General features: G+C 37.5%; 1 protein-coding gene across 3 annotated transcripts in view; it reads right to left on the bottom strand.

Moving 5' to 3' along the window:
* map4l (microtubule associated protein 4 like) overlaps positions 1-20,334 on the bottom strand; it is a 39,454-nt gene that overhangs the window by 5,140 nt on the left and 13,980 nt on the right. Inside the window, exons 1-8 of one of the 3 annotated variants that reach the window (XM_026206608.1) lie at positions 18,161-18,282; positions 8,440-8,855; positions 7,990-8,187; positions 6,404-6,524; positions 5,978-6,037; positions 3,899-4,155; positions 2,683-2,736; positions 617-709 (exon numbers count right to left, since the gene is read on the bottom strand). In XM_026206608.1, the coding sequence (XP_026062393.1) occupies positions 617-709; positions 2,683-2,736; positions 3,899-4,155; positions 5,978-6,037; positions 6,404-6,524; positions 7,990-8,187; positions 8,440-8,855; positions 18,161-18,233 (1,272 nt within the window). In that variant the 5' untranslated portion in view covers positions 18,234-18,282. Of the gene's footprint in view, positions 1-616; positions 710-2,682; positions 2,737-3,898; positions 4,156-5,977; positions 6,038-6,403; positions 6,525-7,989; positions 8,188-8,439; positions 8,856-10,941; positions 12,259-18,160; positions 18,283-20,334 lie in introns of those variants that run through there. The other 2 variants (XM_026206606.1, XM_026206607.1) reach the window with 2 other exon arrangements.

Raw genomic sequence — 20,334 nt, 5'->3', positions numbered from 1 at the left:
TGTAGTAGGCCCAAAAACTAGGTAAGGACATAGTTAAAATAGTCCATGTGACTTCAGTGATTCATTTTAAGAAGCTACGAGAATACTTTTTGTGCACATAGAAAACAAAAATCATAAATTTATTCAGTAATTTCTTTTCTTCCATGTCAGTTTTCTATAAGCATTCATTAGAGTACCACAACGCACGCTGCGGACAAAGGAGCCAGTGTTCTTATGTAGAATGTCCATCTCTCTTAGTTTTTTTGTCTGTATATTCTGGTTTGAATAAGTAAAGTTTGGTAAAAATTGCAATTCATCCTCTCTGTTGAAATCTAGCATCAGCAGCATCACACGCATGCGTCGTTGTACTCTCATAATCGTGCGTCGAAGATTATTCTGCGCACAAAAAGTATACTCGTAGCTTCGTAAAGTAAAGGATGAACCACTGTCCTTACTACCTCTTAACTCAGAATGTAAAAAATATCCTAAAAATGTATAATTTATCCTAATTTGTGTTCCAAAGATAAATGAAGGTCTAATGAGTTTGGAACAACAAAAGGGTGAGTAATTTATGACTAACCCTTTTAAACATTTTATATAAGAGAGCCGTTGAGCCAATATGACACTGTACACTTACATTTCCTCCACCAGGAACATGCTTGATATTGTCCTTGGAGCCACATCGGGAGGTGACATGGCTGAAGTCCAGCTTTTTGTGGGCTATCTGAACCTAAACACACCACAAGGGAAACACTGTCAAAGGTAGACACATGCAAAATAGACAGAAACAAACGCTATGAAGGCTATGAGTGTTAAACAATGTATACTGTAAATTAAAAGTAAAGAGTAGTAGCACAATGCCACTGAAGAATCATCATGTATCTTCATGTAGTGTTGTATGATGAAGCTACTCATTTATTTGCAGCAAACAGTTATTTTTGCTGTTGTGTTTGAAGAAGTTGTTTCTTGAACATTTTATGTGGCAGCCATGTTAGATTCAAATGTCTGTTGTGCTGTTTGGTGCAGGATTTATTTGTGTGACTCACATATTTGTTTGGACAGAGTAACAGCAGGCCAGGAACGCTCTGACTCAAGAGTGTGTTTTCACAGCCTAAAGCTCACTTTATTGCATTAATCTCAGGTAATGCTTAAACACTTGAGGGGCTGCAGTCTAACTCGGTTTCATTTGACCTGCAGTGACAGGTCAATCCAGGAAAAGTAAATGTAATTTGGAGATAAATACAATATTGCATAGTTTTAAGGCTGTGCTGAAAACAAAAACATGACCATGATGATTCTTTGAGCAGCAAAGAAACACCAGTAGCACTAGAGTCTACTTAGTTATTGACATGCAAGGCACTGTTAAACAATATCTATGGAACTGCATACATAATAGATAACAGATATACAGTATAGAGGCACAATTCCTCAAAACCCACAGCTGACATTGTGAAACAGCAGGAGGCTGTAGGTGATCTTGGGAGTGAAAACACAGCAATTTTAAATGCAAAGAAAACAGTTTTTAACCATATGCCAATAACAGATGTTACGTAAGACACTTATAGAGGTTCTCAACCTTTTGACTTAAAGGCAATATTGTCTAATACAATATTCAAAGGCTCATATTCTGTATAATGACTACAATACATTATTATCAATATTAATATTGATACAGGTAAATCAATTAATGAACCACAATTCCTTTTGTGATTACGGAAGTTTCAAGAACTTTGTTTTTCAAAAAAGATAATAGTTACTGATTAAGAAATACAATTAATATATATATATAATATATATATATTTAACAAATTTTTTATCTTCCTGATGCCCCTTTTGGAAGTTTTCTGAAACCCTCTGGTTGAGAACCACTGATATAATATAATATAATATAATATAATATAATTTAATATAATATAATATAATATAATATAATATAAAATAATATAATATAATATAATATAATATAATATAATATAATATTTTTTATCTATTATGTGTAAGAATATTTTGAAAAGTAATGTATAGTTCAGTTTTTCATTTCATCTATTAAATTCACCAAGAATAGCCACAGTCCCCTGTGTGGAAAGCTGCAAGAAAAGTGATATATATATATATGTGTGTGTGTGTGTGTGTGTGTGTGTGTGTGTGTGCAGTGGGAAAGCATTTTTCGTAAAAGCAAAAGCAAGAGTGCAAGTATGACAATCCATTATAAGGTAAGAAATTAATTGCACTATAGAGTGTTGATACTATTGCTGAGTCTGTACAACATGCAGTTATGCTATTTTTAGATGGATGTGGTTAGTGCAGAAAACACTATATGACATCTATCTGGTTGGTAGGTGAAGGTGAACTCCTGAGAAACAGAATTGTGTGGTGTTAAATCTACAGAAGACATACAGTACACAGATCAGGCTGCATTGCTCTAAAAACATTCTTTAACACATTTATGTAGACATGTTTATATACAACAAACACGTGCCTGCAAGTTTCTTTATAATTCAGAAAACCATTCTAACCTAATTTTAGTACACAAATAGTCTGATATTAAGGCTTTTGTGAATCTGTGTACACTTTTTAGGGTTGCAAATTAGGGTTGCATAAGCAAGTTTCTACAAGATCTGATGATCTTTGGAAAGGCAGAAGGAGTAAGAGCAGGAGAGAGAGTGATATTGAGTCAGGGAGATGTCATTGGGAGGGACTCACTTTGCCCTGGCTGGTCTTTGGCAGAGCATCAGTCTTGCCCTGGGCTGCAGGGACCTGAGGAGACAAGCACCCCTTTAGTCAGTGCAGTGCGGGGAGGAGGTACAGAAAGCCCAGGGTCAAAGGTCTCAGAGAAGGAAGTATAGGATGTACCACGATAAGTGATTAACTATGCTAAGGTTACTTTGGAATTTGAAAGAATCAGCTAACGGTTTGTGTGTGTAAATAGTGTATTTAACTGTGTCTGTTCAGTTAAATACAAAGCCAACAGAAACTTAAGGGATAACTCACTCAACAATGGCAGTTCTGTCATTACAAACTGGTACAACTTTCTTTTTTTAATATGGAACAGAAAATTATATTTTAAAAAAGTGTTTTACTGTGTTTTTGTCCGTACAATACAAAATCAGTGCTGTTTTTTTGAACTGTCAAAAAAAATAACAAATTGTGTTGCACGGGAGACAGAAAGTCACACAGGTTTAGACCGATAAGACGATGAGTAAATGATGCCAAATTTTTCAGTTTTGAGTGAACTATTCATTTAAATATTAATGGAAAACCCAGAGAGTAAACATCCTTTATTAAGGGTTTCATAAAAAGACATTTTAATTTAAATGATGCATTGTGGCCTTTAGTTGACAGTCACCGCCTGTATTACAGATGGGTGTAAATATGGAAACAGCCAGTCCTAATGCACTGGGTTCTCTAGACCTTCCCTGAAAAGTGAAAACCCTTCGGGGAATCCAGTTACATAAGGACTTCTTAATTTCAAAGAGATGGGGAAGGATAGGTGGCTGGGAGAGATTCAGTAATAAAAAGTGTGAGCTTTGTTTTCTACTGGCAGGTGGATGTCAATCACAGAACACTGTTGAAAGCTGTGCATCCATGAGATCAGTCAAAACTGACAGTATCTAAAAGTTCATCAATCAAATGAATAATGGCATTTACAGTACATCGACTAGCAGTGACATGAGACGTAAGTATGAGAAGCAACTAACTAACAAAATATAAAGTTTCATAATGTATTTAATAGCAGCAATTGTGCAGAACATGAGCTTATGATCATATGTTGCCAAAAAATGCATCAAACTAAATCTAAGGCTGTAAAGAAATGAGATTGAGTATAGTATCTACAGTATGTTTGTCTCTAAAGTCCATATAATTTCATTCCTTGCGCACATGCAAATTCTTCTGGTTTTCTTTTGACCAGTCAACTCACCTTGCCTCCTCCAGGCTGGTACTTCATGTTATCGGTGGAACCGATCTTGGAGCGCACGTTTTTTAGATCCGGCAGTGGTGCATTGGTGGGTCGGACATTTCTGGGGGCTCGAGGTACAGGAGGCTTCTTCTCTAGGGGAGTCTGCTTGGGTACAGGGGGTTTGGTGATGCGGGAGGGACGAGGGGTCGGGGTCCCATTGGTGGCTGCAGTGCTGGTTGCAGAAGTTGGTGTGCGAGTTGTTCTTGGAGTTGTTTTAACTGCAAAACAAAATGCAAGTCACTGTAGCAGCAAACAGCACAATCCAGGAGGTTTAATACAGTATGCATGAGAGGTCACAGACAGATAAATCTTGTTATCATTGACTTATCATGAATATTTCTTCTCCCTAAGCCACCAGAAAAGTGCCAAGCTCTCATCTTAGTGACAATGTTTTTGTCTGTTGTGTACAAGGAGATGTAGAGAGGAGTTGAAGGTTCTATCAGTGTGATGTTTTCAGACAGGCCTCTGTGAGTAAGTCTATCCCTGACTATGTCAGCAGCTTCAGATCTGATGACTAACAAATTCACTAGTCGGTGTGTATTAGCTCAGAACTGCTGTGTTTTCAGGAAACAGAAGAGGTAAACTTCTCACCCTGCTCTTAAAGCCGTCATCAAATCAGCATTTAGTAACAGCTACAGAAAAGTAAGCACCTAAGCACTTGCACATAAGCACCTCTGCTGACCACTTGAAAGAAGATCTCTCCACTCTTAAATCTGTTGGACTGTTGGTTTATTTGACCAGAACTGAATTAATTTCATGTAATGGGTGTTATTCAAGTATCTGCTAATTGAAAGGATTGTCTTAATATTGTCTTAATTTCAACACACAGTTTACACACTAGTGCATTACAGTGTTGTGCCTGAACGCGTTGTGCCTGAACGCGTTCATTGAACTCGTTCATATTTTGGGCGAACGTGAACTGAACGTGCCGTATTAATGCCGGATTAACGTTACTGTCAACTCGTTCATTCTGGTGTCTGTGAACGCCACGCTCTCTCAGGTTAACTTTGTTCAATAGGGTGCCAGATTTCTATAGAGCCTTCCAGGCGAAAACCCGGCTAAAACACACCGTAAATGGGTCTTAATATGTAGCGGAAAAACACCCAATCTGGCAACACCAGCCACCAGTGTCGCACCGCCATCCGCCGCATGCGTGACGCGTCATCAAAAAAAAAAAAAAAACATGGAGGCGACAGCAGCATGTAGCAAGAAGGCGCATGATCATTTAAAATAACTTTATGATGTTTATGACAAGGTCGGTGAGAATGGGAGACAAAGCATTAAAGCAACAATGGGGCAATGCTGTCCCCTCAATGCTAATGTAAACCCTGGTTGGATAAGGATTCAAAATTGGATATGATATGAAGATGAAATCTGACGCATAGCTTCATTGTTAAAACTGATAAAATAATTCCTGTCTGTGATTCTATATGGGCTGTTGCAATAATTTAAAAAAAAAGAATAGCTCGCAGCAACATATGGAAAAAAAGAACTATGAACTAGTTCATTTTTGGAACTGTGTGAACTTAGTTCAAAATTTTATAGTTTGAACTATGAACTGAACTAGTTCATTTTAAAATTTGTGAATTGAACTTTGAACTAGTTCATGTAGAAAGTGAACTTTCCCTACACTGCTATCCATTCACATACTCTTAGATGATACAATGATTCATATATTGCACATAATAATGGTGAGAACATTTGAATGTTCCAATATTCCTGTCCGTCATAAAGAAACTTCTGAAAATTATAATGCATAGAAAATTATTAGTCTACTGGTAAATAAAGTTTTGTTTACAATGTACCACAATGCTATGATAAGCAAAGAAATAAGCAGTCACAGTCTAGTGCAAGTGCAACTGAAGCTTACAAGACTTTCAGTAATTAAACCAAAGCAAAATCTGATATAATATTATACCGTATGTAAATACCATTGCCAGGAGGTATAGTAAATTTAATATACTATGTGTAATTTATAACGATGTTTAATTCTAACTGTTAAAGTTATTTCTCTCGATAAGAAAATGTATTTGTTTTCACCTGGTGTGGTTTTTGCACTTGTCTTTTTCACCTCTCCTGCTTGGTTTTCAGTCTTTGTAGCTGTGAAAACACAGAATCAAATTAAATTATGTCAATTTAAATGTCATTACATGATTATACTTTAAATCACTGAATGCATAACCTGAGCTACAAACCTAATTGCAATGAAAAGCAAAATGAAGATGTGAAGGACAGAAGTGCAAAGCACTGGATTACATTGTTGTTTAACAACTTGCTAATTGTTTGATTGACAAAACACCTTTACAAAGTCTTTCAATAAACAAAGACTCAACAATTTTTTTTACGACAATTATTTATAATCTGGGATATTTATACTACGCAGAAAATTATAAGGACTGTAAGTCTATGGCTTATTTTTCATAGTTATAAAATGTAATTAAAGTTCTGAATGGTGGAACAACTCACCAGAGGAGTGTCGGGCAGAGGTGGTAGTTGGGGTGATAGTAGTGCCATTTTTAGAATTCGTAGCAGATGCAGCTTTAGCCTTTGCCACTGGAGGGCGATGCTGAGTGGCTGTCTCAGAAGACTGAAGAAAAGAGCAAGACATCAGAATGCTGAACAACCATGAATGAAAATGAGTTGAAGTCAGGAGGTTGATTAGATGAGTTACATACATAAGAGTGGTGTAATGTTTGAGGATGACTGTTCAGTTTAGGCAGAGTTTAACTAATTAAAAAACGAAAAAAATAAAAAAATAAATAAATTTCATGACGTGACCGAGATGAACGATCTGAACGGATTGTGGTATATTGGGTATTGGTGTGGATCTTTGACATTGTCTGTGATAGTAATACTTTTTTTTTCTGTTAATTTGTATATTTAAAACTTTTTGTAGAGAGCAAACTTTGAATTTCCTAATGTAACATTCATTACCTAGCAGTCAATGAGCTAAAATAAATCCTGTCCCAAATTAAAATGTAAAGCATATTATAACATACTACTATAATCTCCTAGATTTTTATTTTTATAATAATAATAATAATAATAATAATAATAATCTCCCTTTAAGGGATACTCCACCCCAAAATGTAAAAGCATTGTTCGTCTTCAGAACACAATTTAAGATATTTTGGATGAAAGACTTGAAACAAGTAAATAACACTGTCAAAGTCAAGAAAAGAATGAAAGACATCGTCAGAATAGTCCAACTGTCATCAGTGTTTTAACCGTAACGTTATGAAGCGACGAGAATAATTTTGTAAGCGAAGAAAACAAAGAAATAACTTCTTTATTTAACAAATTCTTTGTCAGCAGTCTCCTCTGTGTCTCTCCATATCACAGTATACTGTGTAAGCTCTTCTGATTCAGTCGCGCCACAAGAATGCGCTGTTTTCTTTCAAATCAAAGCTAAATACACGTAGAAACAGTGCATCCTTGTGGCGTGGCTGACTCAGAAGAGCATACACAGCATACGGTATATGGAGGGAAAATATCCAAAATATTTAGAATTATTGATCCGAAGATGAACAAAGCTTGTACAGGTTTGGAACGACATGGGGGTATGTGACTAATGACAAAATGTTAATTTTGGGGTTGAGTATCCCTTTAACTAATGGATAAAAAACATTTCCCCTAAATGATAAATCATCCATATAGAAAATGAGCAGAGAAGAGATGACACTAGATAAAAAGGTGAGAATGAATTATGGATTCATAATCTACAAGCACCATGCATAAAAGTTGGAGAAAAAGTATTTTACAACCTGATTTGAAGAGGGAGGCATATAATTAGCCCTGTCAAATTAATTGATATCTGTAATTTATTCACTGATAAAACGGCACCTTATATTTTATTCAGTAGCTTAAAAACACGCCTCTCTCTTGAGATTTTGCTGGTGAAGGACATTGTGAGTTGACAATGACACAGAGGGCAAGCCATGGGCCGATTTAAAGAGAAGAGAGATGGGCATTACAGAAAGTCACAAATGGTCTCCCCTGTGGATTTTTGGCTGAGTGCCAAACCACAGATGAGGGAAATGGTGTTAACTCACCTTGGCCTTAGTCTTAAGAGTAGATGTGGTGGTGGGGGTTTTCTTGGTGCCAGCAGTGGGGGTTGTTGCCTTGGGCATAGGGCTTTTTTTATTGGCAGAGTTGGTGATGGGAGAGGTGCGTTTGGTGGCACCTGCACTGTCTCCAGTGGACAGCGAGTTAGGTCTTGCCGAGCTTTGTTTGGTTGACCCAACTGAAGGCTACATGCATGTATTTGCAAAAGCACAAAAGAAAAACTAGATGCAAACATGGGAGCATGATAAAACCAAGGTAGCAGCAATGGCTGTACAAATTGTTCATAAATCATAAGTTGTTAGTTTGGGTAACTGATTTTTATTCTTTATAAAGATGGAAAAATGAGAGCAAACACCTCTTTTTTCTAAAATGTAGCAGTTTAAATAAAATAAAATAAAACATCAAATTAATGAAGTCCCTTTGTTTTTCAGACTTACCTTGGCCTTACTATCTGGGCTGGTCACCTCTTTGCTCCCATTAGCTGTTGGAGATTTAGCAGGTCCTTTAGCAGCCGTCGCATTCTTCTCAGCTTTGGCTGTCTTGTCCACTTTTTCTCCATTGTCCTTCTTCTCGTCTTTCTCCTTGTTTGTCTTCTCAGGTTTGTCTACTTTCTCAGCTTTATTATCGTGTTTTTCCTCTTTCTCACCTTTCTTCTCATCCTTGATGATTTGCTCACTCTTCTGAGTCTTATCCACACTGTCTGGTTTCTTTGTGATCTCATCTTTCTTGTCCAGGTGATCAATCTTCTCAATTTTCTCAGGCTTGTCTTGCTTCTCAATTATGTTGACGCTTTCCATCTTCGGAGCGGTTTCCACCTTCTCCATTTTCTCTTTGGCTGTCTTATCTTCTTTTACTTTGAAAAGACAAAGTTGAAATCCTCATGTTTAATCAAGCAAATGTCTATCTACAATTATTATCTTTATCTTTATAATTGTCATTATGATCAATGTAAGTTTGTTCGGCTTTTGGTTGTAGCTTGTTGTAATATACAAGATGATTTAAAGACAAATTAGCAGTAAGTTCCACTTTATGCCTCAGTCTCAGTACATTCTGACAATTAAAGTAGAAAAGCATGAGAGGTCATGGTAAAGGGCACAGAAACTGACAGTGCCTTGAGCGGACAGACAGAAAAGCACATTGTCCGTCTGGATGTCTTATGTAACTTGGCACCATTCACCCCACAAAGTGAAAAATCAATGGCCAACAGAAGACCAAAGCACCAAAAACCGTATGTGTGTGTGTGTGTGAGAGAGAGACACAGAAAACACAACAAAGAAAAAAGAAAGGACAGAAAGAAAGAGCACACTGTTCCTGAGACAGATGATAAATACTCATTGAAAGTTGTGACAGGCCAACAAAATGTCAAAAGCATCCAGTTTATTGTTATTATTAGTTTTTTGTATTTTTTTTTGCAGTATTTTTGTAAAGAATATTTTAACTATATTTGTAATACTATGTCCTTCTTACTTTGATATATTGAAAGTATGTTTCTTTTTTAATGAAATAAAATACAAATTTTAAAGTCTGTTTTGTCCTCTTTACCAGGGCTCTATACAAGCTAGATTTTTTCAGACACTTTTTACTAACATTATCGAGGAATAAAATGCTTTTAATGCTTGAAACATCATTTGTTGGAAAGTTTTACATTTTGTTAAAAGTTAGAAATGTCTAGAACATTTAGAATGTTTTCAATTTATCTTCTCCACGGACCCCTTAGGGTACCTTCAGAGACCCTTGATGAAAACCATAACTCTTCCTCTAAAGCTCTTCACACAGTTAGAGATGGATAAATGGATGGTGATATGCCAAAGTGTATACGTGTGAAACGTGGGCTCATCTCAGTACAGCAAAAGCAAATTATGACAAAAGGACATCCAAAGGTTACTCTGTTGATAATTTTTGTGTACCCCTGCAGCCGGCCAGCGGCACACGCAAAAATTCTTATCCATCTTTCTGTCAATCTCATAACCGTATCTATAACCTTTGCATCTGGCAATCTGTCTTCATCAGGTGTGTTAATACACAGATGTGCACATACACAATAAAAACAGCACACCATCTGCAGGAACATTTGAGGAAACTGATCTACAAGAAAAACCTCTTTCAATAAACAAATCTTGAAAAGTGTTTAAAAAAGTAGAATATGCATACATGACATGATGTCAGCAGATTAAACCCACATTAAGGAGTTAACATTCTAAGCTACAGTAAATAACCACCCTAAACCTTTATCCCTTTATTTCACTCTATTAGATGTGCTCAATATAATTTGCAACGACAACCATCTATAACAGACTATCTTTGAGAGAAGGTCCGCTACAAAGACAATATACAAAACCATTCAAATGTTTGGGGTCAGTAAGATTACAAAATAAATATTAATGATAATACATTTATTCAGAAAGGACACATTAAACTGATAGAAAAATGACAGTAAAGAGTTTAAGATTGTTATAAATGATTTCTATTTCAAATAAATACTGTTCTATTGAGCTGTATATTCATCAAAGCTACCTGAAAGAAATTAAAATTTTCACAAAAAAAAATAAAATAAAATTGTGGCCATTTTGATAATAAAGAAATGTTTCTTGAGATCCAATTAGCACATTAGAATGGTTTTCGAAGGATATTGTGACACTAATGGCTGGAGTAATGGCATTTCATTACATGTTAAAATACATTAAAAAAACAATTAAATTGTACTAATATTCAAAATATTACTGTTTAATATTATTAAATAAATAAATAAAATAACTCAAGACCCCAAACTTTTGAATGGTAGTGTATGTTCAGCTCTGTCACACGGATAAACTGAATTACATCTGTTGATTCAAAGACACAAGAACGCAATTAATCCAAGAACCAGAGATCTAGAGATCCAACAGAGCCCAATCCTACACTGGCACACCACAGAGATCACAGCAGCTGATCTCACCTACCATTACAGACACCTTTAGGCTGACTGTCAGGGGATGAAACAGCATTTCCACTTCCCGATGGCTGTGGCGGCAACTGTATCCTTTCAGAACTCTGTGGCACACCAGCAGGGGCTGATGGGATACTCATGGGTGGCAGAAGACTCTGTTTGTCCTCTACGGTAAAGTATTTGACGGTGGTCTGGAGTGGCGGCACATCCTTCCCTGGATATTTATCGGGCAGCTGAAGGCTAGCAGGCACTGTCAGGTGGGTACTGCCTGACATTGTGCGCTGGACCACTCGATTTTGTTGCACGGGGGGTGACATGGGTGGGCGTGTTTCCGTTTTGCCCTCAACTTTGCCCTCCACATAGCTGTCATTCACCACGCCGATCACGCAATAATTCGGTGCGAGGCCTGTTTTCGAGATGCTGGGGGGTGGATCCCAATCGCTGTCTGAGGATGTCAAGACGCCACTCCTCGGTGAAGGTCCCGATGTCACCCCATTGGTGGAAAGGTCTTTCCCTGGAGACAGGGGTGATGGAGAGGACGAGATGCTTGTGGGACTTTCTGCTGCACTGCCCAAATTCTTCCCACCCCTGCTACTCTGGAGACTGGTTACCCGTTGGTCCGCCTCCTGGCTGAGTGCTGTTGACTTGGCGGAAAGGTCCTGCTTGTCGTCCTCTAACAGTCTGGAGGATTGCAGACCGCCTGGCTGCCCCTGCTGCCAGTTCCAGCCCTGGGCAGCTGTTGACGATTCCAAGCCTGGCATGGAGGGTGGCACCGCGCATAGATCTCTGCACTCTGAGCGCTGGGATGACATCTTTACAGTCCTTGTCTCTTTAGATATATTTAGATATATTCTCTAGATATCCGTCAGTAAACAGCATTGATTTAGATGAGCTGGTCTCTAAACCTCCCTCAATGCCGAGGCTGAGATGACTCTGTGTCTATCTCCGAAATCCTCCTCCTCTCTCGTTCTCTCTCTCACCCTAATTCAATCCGCACATTCCTTCCAAGTGTTCGAGCACATGATAACGCGAGCCGCGTCCTTATTGGATGCTCCGCACTGAAAACAGCATCCAGCGTGTTTATAAATACCCCTTTCTCTCTCTCTCTCACTCACACATTGTCTCGTTTGGTTCTCAGAATGTTCTAGCAGATGCAAGCTTGCACCTTCACCCTTAGCGGAGGATGTCATCATTGCCTGGTCCTCAGGTGCTGTGTCCCTCACTCAACACAATAACATCAGTACAAATCACATTTAGAGCAATCAGCTGAATCATTATATTCTTCCGTCTCTCACGTACGAGGCTGACGGAAGTGTGACCTCCATTGTGTACTGTGACTTTCATTCTCTAGAGACTTCTTATGAGAGTGTATTAAAGGTGCAGTTCACCCAAAAAAATAGAAGTCTATCATCATTTACTCACCCTTGTGTTTTCTTTCTCGTGTGAAAAACTGTCTCCACGTTGAATGCCACTGACTTTCTTTGTAAGGACAAAAATATACAAATTCTTCAGAATATCTTATTTTGTGTTCCACATCAGAAATAAGTCATTCTGTTTTGGAATGTCTGGATTTGACCAGGAATTCAAGCATGTTACCAGAGCAAGGATCCAGAATGCATGGACAAACCAGCAAATGCAATCGTATTTCCTGCCTTAATATAACTGTGCCAATGCCTTAGTTGATGTTTTAATGCAGTGGTTTTTAAATGTTGGTTGGTGACCCCAAATGGGTCTGTTCTAATGGTACTGCATACAGCAGAGAAAAACAATGGTAAATGCAAATAATTTAATGGAACTACGTCAACTCCAACAAAAAAACAAAAACAAAAATGTTTGATTTCAAAAGTATTTACCAGTCAAGCCAGTAAAACTAGACCAATGTAGAAAGGTAGCAGACATGTCCCCATCATTAAACAGTATTAAATCATTAAAAAAATGCAACCTAAAATACCCAAGTTTACTTGTGATGGATAAACATGTTTTGTGCAGATCACAATGTGTTTGTGGCTCTTAAGGGCATTTTTTTCTCTCACACTAAAACAGATAAATCAGATGTCAGACACTAGCCCTTCAAAACATAAAAAAATAAAAAATCCTTTCCTTCCAGCATTTAGACACATCAGTCTCATTCCAGTTCAGTCATGTCCTCTCACTGTCTTCTGTCTTTGAGAAATGAAGTTTTTATGGTGACACACACCTGATTATCATATCATGCAAGACAATTATTCATGTAAAAAAAGAAAAAAATTAATTAAACATAAATAGGCTGAGCTACATAAATCACTTCCACAATCGCTCACAACGCCAGGGTTCTGCAGTATTCAGCACTTTACAGTATGTATCTGCACAGAAATAGCACATACATTTAAACCTCTACCTTAGGTAACCTACTAGACCAGTTAATTACAGGCATCCTTACATGAAAAATGTGAGCACTAAAAACGTGATTTTAAAATTATATCGGGGCACCACAAAACCTGAATTGCATATTACATTTCTGGCTCCCATTGCATACACCCTTCTAGACTTGAGCAGGGGCATGTAATGTCGTAATTCCTGTGTAGTCTGATTGGCTCAGGCACCTTAATTAGAGTGAACTTCACACACACACACACACACACACACACACACAAACTACAATGCATCAGCTGCAGTGGCCTTCCAGGCCAGTGACAAATATAAAAGAAGTCTTTTCTCTCTGGCAGTCTCATTGCTGTAATTTGCCAGAATCTTCTGAATGGGTTTTGTTGCATAAGGACATGTCAGATGAATTTTACTGTTTACATTCCTCTAAGAAACACATTGCACTGCATCCTTTGGCTCAATATAGAGAGGATATTGAAACTTCCTATCCAATCATTGCATTTCTTAATGTACTACCTTCTTAGTTTCAATTCCACAATTTAAATCTTGGTTAAAATTTATTTTAAGGTGTCCTTGTTACAGTGTAATTATAAACTGAAGTATTGATTAATATTAATTCACTACATGTATTTACTATATGGTTAGGATTACTTGCATGTAATTATACATAATTTATTGTAAGTACATGTAATATGTGTAACGTGTAACGTGTAACATTTGAATTTGTGAAATTGAAACTGAGGTGAAAATGCCTTAAGAAATGCAATGATGATTCAATATCTAAAAATGTTACCTACATTTTTCTAAATGTTTGTAAATAAAATCCTTTTTATTGCCATTATGTGCCATTTAGACACAGTTCTGCCCTTTTTGGAATGAAAAAAGTTATTGGTTTTGATTTAATGTTATATTATTATTAATTATATTATTAATCATATAAAAACATGCCTACATTACAATCGATTTAATTGTAGCATTTTATGATGACTATAAACAGAGCTTTTGCATAAATGGAGTGGTTTTATGCCAGTGCCAACCTCTATATTTTGAAATCTGTTCACAATAATTTAAATATCACAATGCTCTTCTCAGTAATGAAAACACAGCACCAGAAGTGCATTTAACACATTTAGCGTGGGGTAGAAATGCACGCTCATTGAGTAAACGGGAAGCTATGTCACAGAGTTTCTATTTCTGGAACATATCCTACTGTTACACCCTAGCTTGTTCTTTGGCAGGTCCTATTCGCTGCATCACCAAGGAAACCGCCTCCCATATCCATGGCAACAGTCTCCCCGTCAATGCAGCTGCTGATATTAGGGTCCTGTGTGGTTGGAACCACTCGAGGGGAGGGAGAGGAAGTAAGTGAGCAAGGGCAAGAAAGGATGAGAAGGCTGAAGCAAATAAAGGAAGGGAATAAAGGGCCAAGAAGGGCATCTCTTATTTCTGCATTTAAAAGACTGAAATCCACAGGGGACCGAATGATGTGTTTAAAAACTAGATGAATAGCTGGGTGAATAAACCTGAAGAGCTGAAATACAGCGTCATACAAGACGTCATCAGGTATCTCTGTGTTAGCTTTTAATCCAAAGCTACTGCACAGTACTCAATATCCCTACCGGAGTCCATCACCTCTCAAACACCTCTGAACACAGCCTAATCACTCACTATAAAAAGAACAACTATACGAGACTTATATAATGGAGAATGGACCAGCCATCAATTTTACATGAGCTGCTGCAAGAGGATGGGAGAGATAAGAGATGTGTTTATGTTTGTGTGAGAGAGAGGGCGATGAAAGACAGAGAAAGCCACGGAAATACTATAGGGAGTATGAATTCAACCTATAAATATCACCAACTAAAAATAACTCATCCTAATTATTCTGTTCTTGAATAAACTAATAAATTTGAATAGATAAAAGGTAGTAAATATAAATTTCCTTTCACATTAAGTTCTTGAAAGGATTTGTTCACCTCATAATTTACTCACGCCCATGTCAGTCAAGAAGAAATTAAGGTTTTTGACGAAAACATTCCAGGATTTTTCTCAATATAGAGGATTTTAATGGGGACCAGTGGGTTGAAAGTGCAAATTGCAGTTTCAATGCAGCTGCAAAGGGCTCTACATGATCTCAGCTGAGGAACAGACGTCTTATCTAGCAGAAAGATCGCCATTTTCTAAAAAAAATGTATATACTTTTTAACCACAAATGCTTCGTCTTGCACTAGCTCGACATCACACATTACATAGGAAAGGTCACGTGTGATGTATAGGTGGAAGTACCAACCCAGTGTTTACAAAGCAAAAATGCAAAGAAAGTCAAATAAACTTCACAAAAAAAAAGGTAAAACAACGATGTCGGACGATTGTCGAAGTTGGATATAAAAATCTATGGAGTTTCTTACCCTACCCTATATCTTTCTGAGCCGAAATGCACAGCCAAAGAACTAACCATGTGTGACCTTACCAATGTGACTAGGTAATGTGTTTAGTCAGAAATGCGCATCACAGAGCTAGTGCAAGATAAACATTTGTGGTTAAAAAGTATATATACTTTTAGGTATACATTTTTTTAGGAAATTAATATGTAAATAACAATCCTGGAATGTTTTCCTCAAAAACCTTAAATTCCTTTTGATTTAAGAAAGAAAGACATGAACATCTTGAAAGACATGGGGGTGAGTAAATTATTAGGAAATTCTTATTCTGGAAATTAAATAATCCTTTAAGCTTTTTTCAACCAAACCAAACAATAATTTCAGTATCAGATATTAGTGAGAATGCTGGGTAGCACTGACATAGAGGCTTTGAAAAGTAAGCATTATACAATGCAGCCTTACTGACAACATTAAGTTTAGATGATTAAGGCATTAAAGCTGCAATATGTGATTTTTGTAATTGACCACAAGAGGGCGCATTTCCAACAATAACAAAGGCGAAGCTGGATGACGCTATGAAGCAGGTGACGATGGGAGATGTCGTTTTTAATGCGTTTTCACCATAGCAATGTATCTAAATTGGATAAACGAATCATGATCACGGATGAGGTAATTTATTTGTTTTTGTATTACCTGTATATCTGATCGTATTATTTTATGTAATACCTCCTCTCTCCCGGGTCCTCTCTGATGCTCCTCGCACTCACTCCGAGTGGGGCTCGAACCCGGGTCTTCGGCATGGGAGGCAGATGCACTAACAAGGAGGCACAACCCTGCACAACACTACTCGCTGGCCTCCGTTACATATATTATCCCGTTACAACTTACAGCTATTTGTTAAATGATTTGTTGGGTTAATGTTGTGCAGTGTTACGTGTTTATGGTTAATGCCGTGTTGTTTAGCGTGCTCAAACCAATCGTTCTAAAAGTAAATTTGAATGAATATTTGCAAGTAATGACTAAATATATTTTTAACAACACATATCCGATTGTATTTAATTGTACTGCCATAATCTCGGTCACCACACGTGATAAAAATCCTTACCTTAGTACAAAGAGCAATATAACTTTGTTTATAAGTGCTATTATTGAAACTGAAACAGTCCATTTGCCACGTTATGTTATTTTCTCACAGGTAACGTTATTGATAAAATAATGCTACAGTGACAGAATGTACAGGCATGTGGTGTAATTCATATCTATTAAAAATCATCTTTACTGTAACTATTACGTTACTTGTACACTAACAAAATAAATAATTGATTTGCTTACCTGTCTATCAATACACTCGTGAGAGCAGAGTCTCTGTCAAGTCCAAGATTTTCGCGCAGCTCTCTCCATCTCTTAAACGCCTGGCCGATATTTATCCTAGTTTTATTCCTCCGTTTGTCACACAGTCTGCATGTATCCGAATATGGATGCCTACGTTTTACTGGCACTTCAATACTCGCCAAAGAGTAATCGTGATCCATAACAACGACAACCAAACCATTCGCGCGGCTATAACATAACCACCACATTGCGTCACTGAGAGGCGACATTTCTTTTCCGGGATGGCCAGTTATTTAAAATCGGAATTTCTATGAAATAAAAAATCTTTGGATACTTTTGAGATATTGTTAGTACACAACTGGAGGAAATATATCACACTGTACAAGTTATTTTCGGAAATTTTATTACAAAATTCCTCCATATTGGAGCTTTAAAAAAGCTTGGAAAAAACATTTCTATTCTCACTTGTGTGTTTTATTGATTTCCAATAGGGATAGGTGTTATGGCTAAAAACAGATAAATGACACTGACACACTACAGTATTTTTGTGAAGTAAATAAAACATGAAACACTTAAATGTAAAATCAATATTTTTAAATACTACAAGTGAATTCAGGCTTCTCAGCCTAATGTAAAGTAAGAACATCAGGTAAAACTTCAGTTTATGGACCAATTCTTACTGTTAAATAGTTGCTTATTACTTAGTATTCCTTTTACGTATTGGCTTTTTATTAGTCATTATAAAGCACATATTTTGCAAGATCATATTCTACATTACTAATCTTACCATTACCTAAATTTAACAACTACATTACTTACTATTAAGAAGCAGAAAATTAGGAGATTATTGAGGCAAAATCATAGTTAATGGTTTGTTAATATAGCGAGTATTGGACTTTAAGATAAAGTGTGACCAAAAATGGATATTCATTTTGAGATTTGAGAAATTATTATTATTATTTATTTTAAAGAACTGTAAGTGAGCATTCAATTATTGTATATAATCTAAATATACAAAACACCATATAAAAATAGCAAAAGAGCTTAATGAAATAACTGATAAATATACTGTACTGTACTGTAAAGTACATAATGCATGTATATACAGTGGGCTGTACCCACTATTCACAGTGAGATAATGAGATATTTTCTTACCTGTTTGACGTCCAGTTTTGTTCAAACAGTGATTAGCATGAAAAGAAGAAGAAAATAACATAATTAAACTCATACTTACAGAACTTTTTTTCTGCTAAAAGTAAAAGGTTAAACACATCTAAAGACAATAATTTCAAAATCTATATGTAGCAGGTGATTTAGCAGACAGACCTCTTAATCTCATAAACATTGGATTGACAGTTTTGAACAAGACTAAAGCAGAATAAAGAGTCATATAGCATAAGATGGCCAGGAGGAGTGACATAAAGAAAGCTGTTCACCCACAGAATGATTAGAAAATATACAATGGCACATAGACAGTTGACAAGTTGACACACATCTACAAGACATGTGCATTTTGAGGGATGCTGTGACCAAGAGAAATCCAAGGGATGGTAAACTAAAGAATATCAGTTAGTCAGCTGCCAATCGTGATGCATAGCGATCAGTGTGTTATGACTGCACTGAAATGTTAAACAACTCTATTATAAGAATGGATTACATGCAGCAAAGGTCCAAGCTATAGAGGATTGACACAAAGAAAGAAATAAAGAAAGAAAGAAAGAAAGAAAGAAAGAAAAAGAAAGAAAGAAAGAAAGAGAAAAACATGGAGTACTTAGTGTCTTGCTACAGTATTTTCTGCAACAGAGATAGCTAAGCAGAGGAGGGCCCACTTCATTGAGCCATGCATTATGTAAATCATCTCCATACAGTCTTCATTATCACCAACCTTCCAGTAGGGGGGGCTGTGCCGATGAAGGCTCCTGCTGCTCTGTTTGTGAAGGGATGGAAGGTGTAGCCTCAGGATTTAAGTTCACAGCAGTGCTGGGGGGAATTGTTGGGGAAGAGTGACTAACAGCAGGTGCACTCTGACAGACAGGGATGTCTGTGCCGATGAACAGTGAGCCAGTGGTCAGATCAGGAGCAGCCTCTGGGGCAGAGCTGTGAGGGATGGGGGTTTTCACGGGAGTGCTCTGGGATGGGGGGCTTGCATCTGGTGTCTGTTCCTGCAGCACGGAGTCAAGGAACATAACAGTCCGAGTTGGACTAAGGGCAAGGCTTGACTTCTGGTCAGGATCATTTGGGTCATTGAGTAACTGATCTGAAGAGTGAATACCAGGCAACTCTAAGTTAGACTTATTGATATTGTCTCTAGTTGAATTATCCTTATCTAACATATCCCTGTTACTCTTGAGAGTTGAGTCTTCTACGGGATTCGCGAATATGGAGGTGCTTGCTTGCCCGGGCGGTTGGGGTCTGCATGCTTGGGTGTCAGTGAGGTGTAGAGGTTCAGGGGTGAGTGAGGGCTGTGCACTTCCTTGATCTATGCTAGTACTGGATGGGGGTTTTGAATCACCCAAATTAGGGCTGCTAAAGTCCATGTCCATTACAGTTGGAGGAGCACTCCATTCTTCAGGTAGCTTCATCCTGCTTTTACTCTTCTTGGCCTTGATGCGTCCTCCCCCTCTTTCTTGGATCTCACTTTCCCACATCTCTTCATCCCTACAAGGAGGTGAGGGGCAGCCATGGTTGGAGCTTTCAGAAGTCTCTTCTGAGTCAGGGGAACCAAGACTGTCCAGAAGGTCATACATTTCTTCCCTGTCCTTGCGTTTCTTCTTTTTTCGCTTCTGCTGCTTTTCGGTTCCTTCCTCGATGGACTTTTCCTCACCAGATGCTGCATCTAGACTCTGGGAACCCAAGGCATCAGTGTGACTCTGTTCTGCCTTGTTGGAAGCATGGGACTGCTCCGTAGAGAGCATTTCCTCACCTGTCCAAGGGCTTCCCCAAACTTCTTTGTGTACAGAGAGGAAGAGGAAGTGTCACTAACTACCATACAAATCATCGGACAGCAAAATCTCCAACTCATAACAGCTATTAAGATTCCAAAGAGACATAAGATCAGCTACCTATGAACCACTGATCACTTGCATCATGTGGTGAGTTACACCAGAAGATGATATGAAGACACTATCCACTAATTCACAAATTCACAATGAATACTGTAGCAATATCCAGTTTATAGTTCTAAACTCAGATGAGAATTAGCATTAGCCATGGGTTTCCTTGGAAATTTCTACTGGATTTTCTTTTTTCTTTTTTTATGATTAAATGATCTCTCATCTCAGATTAATGTTACTTGCGGAGACTTTCACAACACACTAAATATACATGCT

Source organism: Carassius auratus, chromosome 27 (genome assembly GCF_003368295.1).
Source record: "Carassius auratus strain Wakin chromosome 27, ASM336829v1, whole genome shotgun sequence".
In the NCBI taxonomy this organism is placed as follows: Eukaryota; Metazoa; Chordata; class Actinopteri; order Cypriniformes; family Cyprinidae; genus Carassius; species Carassius auratus.
Note: the sequence above shows the minus strand (reverse complement) of the source record. Positions and strands in the feature narration are given on the sequence as shown.